The 12,823-nt window shown below is 41.6% G+C and overlaps 1 protein-coding gene across 9 annotated transcripts in view; it reads right to left on the bottom strand.

Annotated features, from left to right (window-relative positions):
* The window catches only part of UNC13B (unc-13 homolog B), a 208,215-nt gene that overhangs the window by 62,000 nt on the left and 133,392 nt on the right, over window positions 1-12,823 (bottom strand). For all 9 annotated transcript variants that reach the window (XM_027906490.1, XM_027906498.1, XM_027906507.1 and 6 more), the window contains 2 exons: window positions 8,939-9,166; window positions 8,468-8,609 (listed from right to left, as the gene is read on the bottom strand). In XM_027906490.1, the coding sequence (XP_027762291.1) occupies window positions 8,468-8,609; window positions 8,939-9,166 (370 nt within the window). The remainder of the gene's footprint in view (window positions 1-8,467; window positions 8,610-8,938; window positions 9,167-12,823) is intronic.

The raw sequence follows: 12,823 nt of genomic DNA, 5'->3' as shown, positions 1-12,823 counted from the left end.
CAGTCATCCAGCATTAGAGGGATATATTACCAAAATCTATTAGCAAAATGTAAACAATGCCTGTTTATTTAAAAGTCTGGTATGAACGACTCAGCAACCTCTTGGTGCATTCTAAATGCTCCCGTGACATGGCAGATACTGCACTCCAGACACAAGCTGAAGGACCGCCCTGCCCTGACCTCAGCCATCAACTTCACACTTACTACGTGGTTGTGACTCTCCTGCTTGTCCTCACTGTCAGCAGCAGCTCCCCAAACTTGGGAATTCTCCTCACAGCTGACTGTGAAGCCGAAAGAAACCTGGGGATAGCTAAACTGGTAAATGCCCCCCCCCCCCAAAATGATGATGAGCGTTGCACTGGTTTCAGTAGCTCACTCCATCAATGACCTCCTGTTCAGCTGTAGGTGCTGAGGGCTACCTGTCTTTATGCAGTATCTAGGACAGCACAGTCAAGGCCTGTGACACACACCCTTCATGCTGGTTTCTAAAAATAGGATAAATAGCTCAGGTGGAGGTAGATCTCACTTCAAGATTGTCACAAAGCAGGAGTGTATGAATGCACAATATATTACAACCAAATGATACACGTACTGCCTGGGGAAAGGGTGGGGTACAGTAATTACAGCATTGGCATTTAATTACTAGAATTGATTCTGCCCGTTATTCACAGCTTAAGACTGATACTTTGTGCTCTGGGCAGATCAATAAAGACATTTCCATTAAGAGAAGTAGTTTACTGTTTGATGAATTGACACCCTCCAGTTTAATGCACAGGCAGAATTTGCAGACTCTCCCTCTTTTTTAGGTGTTTAGACACCTTTTGTAGATCCAAAAAAGCTCTTGGATGACAGAAGTGGGCAAGAGAACTGTATTATAAGAGCTCTGCTCATTTACAGGGCATGCAATAAAGCAATTTGAATGCTCATATGAGACCATGACAAGGGTGATTACTCACCATAACCACTACAAATGTCTACCCTCAAGCAAATAAAACCTATGAAAACAGGCAACTGCTGCTGAAGGCCTGTTTTCCAGCCTTTTTAACATTAACATGCTGCATCTGTTGCTAAGCAACAGGGAGAAAGAAGAAATGGGTCAGAAGAGATCTGCTAAGCCTGGTCAATAGGATGTGGCAGTGACTGGTATAAGCATGCTCTCTCACAAGAAACCATTTGGGCTCTTATTGTCACCACTGTGATTCAGGACAACATTTAACAGATGTCCATGCAGCTCCTACTGATTTTTCCAGTAGAGAGGGATGGCTGGGAATTATATGGACAAAGTCAGAGGCAATGCCATGCAGTTCTGACCACGGACAGAGCACATCGCTGCTCCCTGTCTTTGCTGCACAATCCATGCTGTATTTAGAGTTCAGGAGAAAAGAGGTTCTATGTTTGTCTCCCGGTTTTATTCTCCTCTCCCTCCTTTTTTACTGCAAGAACATCTTCCTTAACAAAATCATGCAGCCAAGTGTTCAAAAGCAGGGAATTCCTGGACTTGCTGTTCTTTGTAGCTCTCAAATTTATCTGAGTACATTGCCATATTTACCAGCAACACAGCGTAACCATGTTAAAGAAATCCTCTCTTTCTGACATGGTGTGCTAATGTACAGCCTAGCAGTTTTGTAGAGGCTCAGTGTTCAGAAATGCATGGGTGCCTAAAAACACAGACTAGCACACACTGCCATTTACAAAGCATCAGTAAGTCCTGACTTCTTTAGACTTCACCTTCTGGCAAGACAGCTCTTTGTTAGGACTGCTTTGATCTTGTTTCTTTGCTACCAGTGGTCTTTCCTTAAAGAAAACATTCACTGTTCAGACCTAAATCTAACTTAGGCAGTCCCACATGCATCATCCCACGCTCCTGAGGTGGCTGGCTATCATCCTTCACTCGACTACAGCAGCATAACTCACTGCTAAGTGCTACAGGAAACTTTACAGTAGCAATTACTGAGCTACTGAAGCTTCTATTTTACCACACCTTTCTCTGCTGTTTTTAAGAGACTGCTCAATTTGTATTCTTTATACTGGTCCCATGCCAGAGAGTGAGCTTTATCACTTGCTCACAGCAGCTGAAAGCCTTGAGCTAGTGGCTTACCATAAAACATCTAGGTCTGTAAGAACCACAGTCCTTGCTTTTGGTTATGTCAAATCCAGACATGTTACCTTCCAGAGAGCACCCCAAAACAGAACCAGGAATACTGGGAGATTTGGGCTTGCTGACTGGAAGCAGGTTTTCTAACTAATGACATAGCTTCCAAGTTGTGACAGCATCACGACTCTATAAGACTGGCTAACAAGCTCTGCTGCTAGAAGCTTTCCCCTTCATTAATACAGGAGCTGGCACATTTCTCAAGATGCCTGCCCCACTTCTTGCTATGTTTTTATGAAGCTTGATTTCACTGTGTGCACACATACGTCTGTCCACCCTCCCACAGCCGAGCTCCCACAGCTTTCTCAAGAGGATGCAGAAAAGGAAAGTGACCCCAATGAAAGGAAGAAATTACCAAATGCTTTCAGGTCCTCTTGAGTGCAAGAGACTGGAAACCACGTTTGCTATGTACCCGGTTCAAAAATTGCCTCTTTCTTTTCTATCTATATCATCTTTGTGTTTACAATTGTGCCACTTTTACACTTACAGCTACCAAATAAAGTAATATTTTCCAGAAACAGCACATCAATTTTTTAAGAAAAATTTAAAACAAATAAATGGTGATTTTTTTTTTTCCCCATGAACTTTTTCTGCCTGAAGCCAGTGGCTGCTGCAGAGGAAGCAGCTGAGCCTGGTTCTGCTGACTTGCTCTTCATCCCACTCTCTACCTCCGTTCTCTTCTACCACTTTGGTCTTTCCCAGCAGCAAAGCCCCAGTACCCACACACATCCCCTGCACTGTCAATATTTGGGTCTCTTCCCAGGCCCAGCTAGCAACTGGGCTGAGGGGAAGCACGCGAGCACACGAAGCTGTAGTTAATTCTGTTCTGCACACAGTGACATGCCCACACACACAGCAATTAGTATATTGGTGGCTAAACAGAACAAGCAACTGTTGAATTTACACTATAATTCCTCCCACAATGAAGTTAGTAATTTGCATCCTTCTAATCCAGCTCTAACTTCTGAAAAAAAAAAAAATGTAGAAAGTGATTCTTAGCTCTGAGATCTCTGCCCATGTTGGGCCAAATTGGCTCAGATGATGTCAGGGGTCTGGGACAGAGTATTTAATGTGCTTTGTCTCTCCAAAGTGTGGAGAGAATGAAAAGGGAGAAGAGCCTAAAAATGACCAGAACATCACTTTTGAACCAGTGAATCATCCTTTGAAAGCCAAAAAGCCTAACAACATTTGTGCTGAATTTGCTAATTTTGCTTTGTAGAGCTGACTGCCTAATAAAGACAAAACAGAACAAGTAGATTTAAGCAAGAACAGACAGTGAAAGTGAAGGACCAAAGGAAGCAATAATATCTTGCAGATTTAAAGCTAGGTTGAAGCCCAGAATTAAGTTATTTTATTGTGTGTTGATATTAAAAAATATTTATGGTTCAGACAGTCTAGTGAATATGTCCATATTCTGTGAGCAGTTTCCTTTCAGTGTCGTGGCTGATGCAGCTCTCAAGAAGGGCCTGTAAAGTTTCACAGTCTGGTGCAGTGGACATTTCAGACAATGACAGAGAAAAAGAAAGAAAGAAAGTGCAGAGCTGCTTGCAGATGGATCAGAGAGCAGAAGCCAAGACTTTAGGACCTGTGATCATTTTAGGAGGACAGCTTTGTTCCTGAGGAGCAGAGCTTAAAAAAAAATTAGAAGAGATTTTTCTGGAAAATGAGACAGGAAGGAGTAGTTTTGCAAGCAGTAAAAAGTTATAACAACATATGGAGAGAGCAGGGAAAAAAGTTGTTTGGGAAAATAGTGTGGCTGAAAAAGCCAGAAGATTTGGTTGTGGTTCAAATGAAGTGTCATGACATGGCAGCTCTGTTGTGGCCAACCTCAGTGGGAATGGAAGGCAGAAAACTTCTCAGAATATGTTCGCTTTAAAACAGTGACAAGACTCCTCTACTGGGGAGAAAAAAAGGACAGGGGAGAAAACACCACAGGCAAAATTGGAGTGGTAAGAGAATGGAGGAAAAATCCTTAGCACCTTAGAAGTTAAGCACGACAGCACAATAATATGCCCTGAGAGCCAGTTGTTGCTAAGAACAAAGAAATGAGTTTTCTGTTCTTACTGGCATGAAGCTCTTTTCTTAGGGGAACAAGTCTAATCATTTGCTGTTACCCAACACTACAACACAGACTGACAAATTAACGGTGCAGTTCTAACTACAGAGAGCAGATAAAGTGACTCTGAGCATTACATTCTTAGTTACATTAACTCAGCTTTCCAACAGGTGCTTGCCACAAGACCTCAACTCTAAGATCAAATTTAAGTCTCACATTGGTAACTGAGCAGGGAAACAAGTGGTATTTTATCAGAGTGCCAGTTTCAGTATCTGTGGTACCTGGTGAAAAAAGAAAGCAAGAAAAACTGGATGGCCCCTGCCACACAGTGAAGGGAGGCTGAGGGGCAGAGTTGCAGTGACATCTATAAATACAGTGGTCTCAGAAGGGGAAGTCTAAAATACAGCTCTGGAACAGTCACATATAACCACAGAGATAACTGAAAGATGCTGAGCTTGACAAGAGGCTCAGCAGTTGAAAGGAAAATTGGGGAACCAAATAGAATCTTTCATGTGACAAGTCAGTGGTTAGCTGAGCAATAGCACCATTCCCAAAGGATTAACAGGAACGTGTATCAAGTGGGCTCTGCATGTCCTAGTAAAATACTGATTATCTGCTTGCAGGAGGCACTGTATTTGTTTTAACTAAGTTATTCTTCTGCAGTGAGAAAGAATAAAACATGCCTCTTGCAAACTGTTCAGTGACAATGTAATCTGTTCCAGGCAATGATTTCGCACCCACCATGCAAAGCTTCAGACACAGCTGTACTCAGACCATCCAACTTCAAGGGGGTATTACTCTAAAATGAACAAGTTTTGCACCCAGGCCAAGAAAAACAGCAACATCCTGTTTGAATCCAGTAACTTGTAGGGTTCATAGTCATTAAAGACTGAATAAAAGGTACAGACAAGCAACCTCCAAACAAGCCCAGAGCTCTCCCTTTGGAGCGGAAACTCTGTCCTGTGGTCAAGTTTATCCTTCTAAATGCTGACTGCTATTGTAAACCATGCAAATGGATGCTCAGCTTCAGCCTTTATAAAAAAAAGATGCCAGGAACCCTGCAATTTCCACTGACAGTCCAAAACACATCTAAATGGGGAATTACTGTCTTGTTCTAATTTCACTAAAAATGGCAAAAATAGCTTCCCTCTAATATCACTGGACTGCATCCTAAGGAAATGAGAGTTACACAGACTTGTTATGAAAGCTTCTACATTCCAACAAGTTTTGTGAAAAAATAACAGCTAGATGGAGGAGAGAAACCCAAGCCAGCTGCTGTCCCTGGAAAGCCTGCAGCCAGCTGGCTCCCATGGACCAATCCATACAGACAACTTGGAATCCAACTGCGGGCAGGACACTTGCTGCCTTCTGTCCAGCCAGAGTTAAAGGCAAGGGAAGAGAGCTGAGTGCACAGGGGAGAAATGCACATGGCAAATGGAGTAAGCCACCTATAAGCCTACTCATCATAAATAGAGGAAAGAAATTGGGGTTTACTGCAGAAGGGGAAGGGATGTAAAGCCAAGGGGAGCAGGATGCGAGCTCACAGAACAACATGTTTGTATTGCAGGAATGGCTGAAGTTCCCCATCAAGCTTCCTGCTGCCAGGCACCATGTATGCAGAGACTCTGCATCAAACTGGCAACACTTTGAACTTAGCAGAAAAATCAACACCTTATATTTTCAAAGGTCTTCAAACGCCAATGAAATATACAAAAATCTCTCCATAACAACACATTTCCTAAAGCTATAGATGTAAACATACAGAGAGATAATTTTCAGAAAGAAGCAGGACCAGGAAATCACTTGCTCAGGCAACAGAAATACACGGAAAGAACTGGTCATTAATCTAAGCAGATGCCTACAGTTACACAGGCTAGTAATGACCTAAATAGCACTTATAATGGAAACCCAAAGTGCTTTCAACCTTGTCTTTTCTAAAATGTGGTTCTAAATCCGGACTCCCAAATTGGGTCAAGCCTACCACAACATTTTTTTTCCTGAGAATATATGGAAAAGGAACAAAGCCATTTTTAGGAAGAGGTATTTAAGTTAATATACTTTTCCATCCATCACTGCGCATAAGTATAAAAAACCCAATTTGAAATAGGCTACTGCTGCCTTAAAAATTTAAAACTTGTTTAAGCTGCTTTTAATAAACTTCACCGAGTCTGTGGAAAGAACTATATCACTCAGCTGTACATAGTCTGCCTTAATTCATGCCATGGATTACAATAACAATGCTATAATTATAATGACTGATGCACAGAGATTTCTGGCTCTATATCCAACCTTTGAAAAGACACTGGGATTGTGTTCATATAAAAGGCACTGGGCCTAATGAACACCAGCTACAAACAAGTCCACCAAACCAAACAGAAAAGGAACAGCAATGGCTGACACGCATATTAGTAACTGACCTGACCCCTCTTGCTCCAGTTGAAATGTTAAAGCATCTTGAACACCAAATTACTGCAAGGCTTTCAATAACCACCAACACACTTTTCTCTCACTATAAGAAATTAACTTCATTCTGAGAATCAAAGACACCCCCCTGCCAAAGCCTTTAAATTTGACAATCCCTTGATTGTCCTGACAATCTCTTATAAAAAAGCTTGGTATGTAATGGGTATTTTTGGCTTGCATATGTTGATTTAAATTTCCATTTCATTATGGGGTAGAAAATTTTAGAATTTTCTTAAGAGTTGTAAGCTGCAAAAAGGTCCATAATTTCAAAATAGAAAGCTGGGCGTGTAGAAGACCAGTGCTGCACACTTCTAAATTACTCTCTCCTCATACAGCAGAAGATGAGCTTTGACACCTACTCATGAAATGACACCCTGAATCCAGTACTGAATGCTCTTCTGCCATCAGTGTGGACACTGTGCTCATTCCCTGCATCTCCTCCTGGTATTCCAAGGCAAGACAGAAAGCAGCACCAACTCTAAAGCCCAACAGCATGTTATCTGCTGAATCACAGACATGGCGATAAAGTCTAAACAGTGGCACCGTTAAAACTGTGACATTTATCACGTTTTGCTATCTATCTTTAAACAGAGTATTTGTTGAAGCTCCTAAAATTAGAAGGGAACACACTGCAAATACCATGGTAACTACTTGGCACGGTAAATCAAGGTCCTTAAGGCTCCCACACAGACTTACTGCTATTGTGACTAGAGTTATTCAAATGGCACCTAAGCATACTTACTACTTACCAAGCAGCAATGTTACCTTGGATTAAACTAAGAATAAAGTCAAGGGCTTACGAGCCCAAAATAGCACTAAGATTTTTCTGACGTTATTGAGTAGCTCAAAACTGCTTAAAAATAATTTTGTTTGTACTGTACACTGTAAAGACAAAGCTGTGCTGATATATAAACCCGATTTTAAAACACAAACACTTTGCAGAGAGATCTCCCCACAAGCAGTTTAGGAAAGAACAGAGAAATAAAAAAAGGAAGGAATGAGATGGTACAAAGGAAGAGTTTACACCTTAAAGGAAATAAAGATCTTTCAGATCAAATGAAATCACCCAGAATCTTCAGAAAACGCTTGCCTGATTTCATGTCTGCATTTTGCTTTATAAAGCTTTTGATGACAATTTGAGGATACTGTTTACTTATTCAATAAAAGCAGGATGGAACAATGTATTTTGAATATAGCTCATATCTAAAGAATTGTGCCTCCACTCTTTGCTTTCAATTCACACATCAATACCTTGGTCATCTTGAAAGCTCCCTCAAGAAACAATAACTCCCTCAAGTTATTGTTAAATTGATTTTCCAAAACTGAAAGAAGAGACTGATGGCATGACAGATAACTGACAACTAACTGCCTTCAAATTTTGTTGCCAAACACCAGTAGCAGGTCACAGCAACATGTCACAGGAAGTTTGCTTAGTCTTTTACATGAATGTTACTGAATTTTGTTAGCTAGGAACAATAGTTGCTGACTTAAATGTTTTTTCTTTCTCTCTAGCATTCTCTAGAAACATCAGTATGAAAGCATTCAGGAGGCAGACAATTTGTATATACAAAAGGAAGACAGATGGGATAAATAGGTGTGCACTACATACATTGTTAAAGATGTCAGCCCTCCACACAAACACACACACAAACACACACACACACACACACACAGAGCGAAAATAGAACCATCCCAGATTACAAGTGATGTGGGAATGTATTCTGACAGAGAAGACATGCTGTCAAAGCATAGACCATACAAACAGGTAAAATGGGAGTGAGAGTCAAGAACACTCACAAGTAAAACTTCTCTTCCCATACAGGGTTCAGATTGCCAAAAATCGTTTTTGTCCTCTTCTTCGTTTTACCCACTTGAACGGTTACATACGGATCGCTGGACCCAGTCTTGTCTTTGGCCTGCAGACCCTGAGCACACACCACTGAAAGGAAAAGAGAAGGGTTAGCACCACCATGCAAGAAGACAATGTGCCTGAACACCCTGTGAAGCAGCAGCTCATAATGGCCAGAGAAAGAGGAATATCACTCATGAGAGCGTTTCTGATGAGCCTCAGTTCATGGCACACTACAGTGCCTGAGGTAGGAACATCTCCATCTGCTACCTGTATGTACACTGACCAGAAGGTGACACAGGTCAGAGAAGCCCTTTCTCTCAGTTCTCTCTGCCTTCCCACCAACTCTCTCTAACTGTAGGCTCACTAACTTTAGGCTCCCGAGTGAGACCAAGAGAACCCATGACTCCCCCACTTACCAGTGATCGTGATCTTTGCTGACCATTTTGAGGTGCCATCGAGCACACTCTGCTTCACTGTCTTCATCTGCTGAGCATGTGTCATTTTGCTCTCACAGAACACGTCTCTGATCAAGTCAAAGATCTCTGGTTTGTTCCGCTCCCGGATCTTCATGCGATCCTTCATTGCCATGATGAAATTCTGGGTTCGGTCTTCAGCTCCATGCTTCGAGCTCTTCTCTGCTGCTCCTGTGCACCAGGAAACATGCAATGCTCATCAGAAACAAACAGGCACAGGATCATGTTTCACTGAATCTGGACAGCAGGATCAAAGCTACGAGTTACCCTCCACACCATGGCTCCTTGCTTTTACACTGACTTTTACACTCAGTGCCCCCTACTTCAACATATGCACAGAGAATCTGGACCATTTGGAGGTGGGAGGGGATGGTTCCTCTATAACCTGGGATCAGATTGTTCTCCTGACAACAGGCTGATTTAATACCCTTACAGCTGAGGAAGACTCAGAAATGAGGCTCTTACAGCAGATATCAGCATGCCCCGTGCTCTCCTCATCTTGCTTTGAATAAATAAATCCCTGCTTGGGCAAGTGCTAAGAAGAGGACATAGGACCCCCACTACAAATAGTATCTACAAGCTTGTCTCAAAGATGCACTTCAGCACCACAGAAGGGAAGTTCAGATGGCTTAACACTGTTGGCATTTCCTACTCACAAGTGCCACACGACTCCCTGTTCACCACAGAGTCACTGCAAACCTCTCTCTCATTGTGGCTGGAACCACCCTGTTTGGATCAGGCATCAAGCTGCAGACACAAAAAGTGCCTCTCTGGATGCCACTCTATTTTATCAATTTGTATGGAGACAAATCATCCATTTCTAGAATTACACAGGTATATTACCTATAACGTAGCAAATTCAATAGTTGAAACCTTGAGCCATCATAGGCGTGGGGCACTAGTAACAGTATCCAGCAGCTGGAAACACAAGAGGGAGTTACAGAGTCTGTAACTGCATAGTTATTCAAAAGAATCTGGAAAAAGAGAAGCCTCTGGACGCTTGCATACCGCTTACAAAATTCAGAAGTTTATAACATTATGAGATAAGACTACTCCCACAACTGACTGCTTCCTACTCAATTTTGACAGTCATTTTTACTGTCAAAATTTAAAGACTGACTATTGTGTCAGATGTGAGACATGCATTAATGAAAGCACTGACATGAGCTAACAGAGAAGATAACTCAGGTGTGAAATGAAAAACAGGAACACAAGATTATTCACACTGCCTCTCTACCCAGTGTCTGCAGCAATTTCAAGTTATGATCTTGAATTGGATTAAGTTAAAATGCTACAAAAGTCTCATGAACACATTCAATCATAATCTTTCTCTTTAATGTAATGTGCTTTTCCTTGTTTTTCTTCTCCAGGATAGTTTAGTTGAAGCAAGCTTAGTCTTAGAAAAATTGTTTTCATTCAGGTGTTCACCAAAATTAAATTACCTTAAAACCAGAAGAAGTGGGCAAATACGATATCTGGAGCACCTATAGTATAAGGTATTGCAGTTTTGCATATGAAACTGTTTCAGCGGGTATAAATTAAATAGGAAAAAAAATTATATTTACACTCACACAGGACCCCCAGCAGGACAACGTAACAGGCAACCTTGTCACCAGGCTGTTGTCAACAGGGTGCCCAGTGACTAGTGCTGCCTGAAGACACCCATGTCTAGGGCCTTCACTCTAACACCTTTCACCATGACTCAATTCACTTCAATAAAGAAACAAAACTCTATTATAATTTCCACCATCCACACCGAAGAGAACAAAAACACAGTTTGGAACAAACTGGGACTGCTGAAGTGTCAGAAGTTCATTAAGGACACTGCATAACAAGGCATGCTATTTAGGACCTGGGTGTAAAACAAGCCATAATTTTACATTACCTGAGTATTTTTTTCATTTCTCTTACTAGAGGCTTGATGTTCAGTATTTAATTTAGTACAATAAAATGTACATGCCCCAGAGTTTCCTGTTGTTGGCTTAAGATGAAATGAAATCAAACACTGGAATTAATTACGCAGTCCCCGCTGTTTCTACTCACCGGTGATGAACCTAACATTTATTAAAGGAATATGAAACCAAAATGATACCGGGGGCTATACTTTGAACTTCAGATAAGAAGTGCTATTCAGTTTTAACAGAACTAGGTCTTCCGGGGATGGAGGTAGACTCTGTACTGTGTATGCAGAGCTACAGAAAATTACTGGGAAATCAGGAAAGGCCAAACTGAACAATTTGCCTTTCCCAGCCGGAATTCTGAAATGTGTCGTGATCCAAAGAAACCAGCTGTGCCCTGACCTTTCTGACTTTAAGGAAATTAAGAACCTAATTCAAACATTAAGGGTTTGTGTTATGCATAAGAGGAATGCTCCATTTCTGCATGACTGTCTAAATAAATTACTAGCCAGGCAGCTTGTGAATATAAATGTTTCACTGTCCATCACTGAGGCGGGACAAGAACTACCACAGCTCTGAGGTGGCATGGTCTGCATCACTGCCTTAATGCAAACACTCCAGAAGCATCAAACGATGCTTTAGAATGCAAACTTGGACAAATGGAGGAATTCTAGTTAAAAACACGTTTAACATCCCCACAACCTGCAGAGACCTTGCACTGTGGATTTATCACTCTGCAAGCCTAGCAGCAGTCCAGGGCACCCTGGGTTGCAGAGCATGTAAGCCATGTCACAGAGACCCCTAGAGCCCTCACTTTAGTCACCTCTAAGGCTTGGCTCTGCCTTCAGAGGAAACTCCTCACCTCCATCCATGCTGCTTCCCCACTCAGCCCAAATAATTTGCTCAGATATGGCAGCTCCATTTTTCCTTCCCTGATTGATCTGTGCCTGAGCTGCAGACACCTTATTTAACAATTCGAACTAATAAAGAACAGACTATGTCTGTTCTGCTGTCTCACCAACACGCTCTTTCTTAATTTTAACATCAGCTTCTTGGTATAAAACCAAGAGAGTTCCCAAAACAACCACTGGGGGACTAACTAACTATGATGGATGTGTTTTAAACCCAAAACATGTCATTGTACTGAATGGCAGAGGATGCTTTTCCTGTTGTTGGACTGGGATTGCGTTTCTTCAAGCTGCAAAGAGGGTTTTGGCCAGTGGATCAGCTTTTCAAGTCCTGTGAATAGCAACTGACAGGCATCAGAATATACAAGTAATGTGTACGGTACTACAGAAATGGTTCTGGGCTTTCTTTCTCTCTTCCTTTCTAGGACTGAATTATGAGTGAATTTATGACTGGAAACAGAAAGCAAATATGTCTATATTGGGAATTGTATTGATACAGCTATTAGTAAACCACCAGTGCTGTTATTCTATGCTTTAACATGAAAAAGTCAAGAAAGCAACACTGGCAGGATTGAAGGCAGCTGTTCAGTAGGCGGATAATGCTTAGAAATTATATATTCCTGAAACTTAAAATAGATATTCAAGTTTCAAATAAAGGTATCCCTCCCTCCCTCTGTGCAAATATTTTCCTACATAGAACTTTGGGAGCAAACAAATGTTCATCACCATGGTGTCTAATCATCATTCAACCCAGAAGCCAAGATGATTATCACAGAGTGACTTAATCAGTCTCATTATAGTCCACTCACTGACCTGGTCTCAGGACTGCAGCCTCTGAATTCAGAGTACAATACACACAAGTTTCTCACCCAAAAAGCAACAAACACACATGCTGCCTTCCAGTCCCGAGTCAAAAAACACAGGACAACACCAGAGGTGAACCAACAAGCCAGAAGCCAGAACAGTTCAAAAGCAGGGTATTTGCTAATGCAGACCTGATGGCTTGTATGAACTTCTCCAAG

Source organism: Empidonax traillii, unplaced genomic scaffold, assembly GCF_003031625.1.
Source record: "Empidonax traillii isolate 1590-97213 ecotype Southwest subspecies unplaced genomic scaffold, ASM303162v1 scaffold26:size2357266, whole genome shotgun sequence".
Taxonomy (NCBI): Eukaryota; Metazoa; Chordata; class Aves; order Passeriformes; family Tyrannidae; genus Empidonax; species Empidonax traillii.
This window is presented reverse-complemented; position numbering and strand designations above follow the sequence as displayed.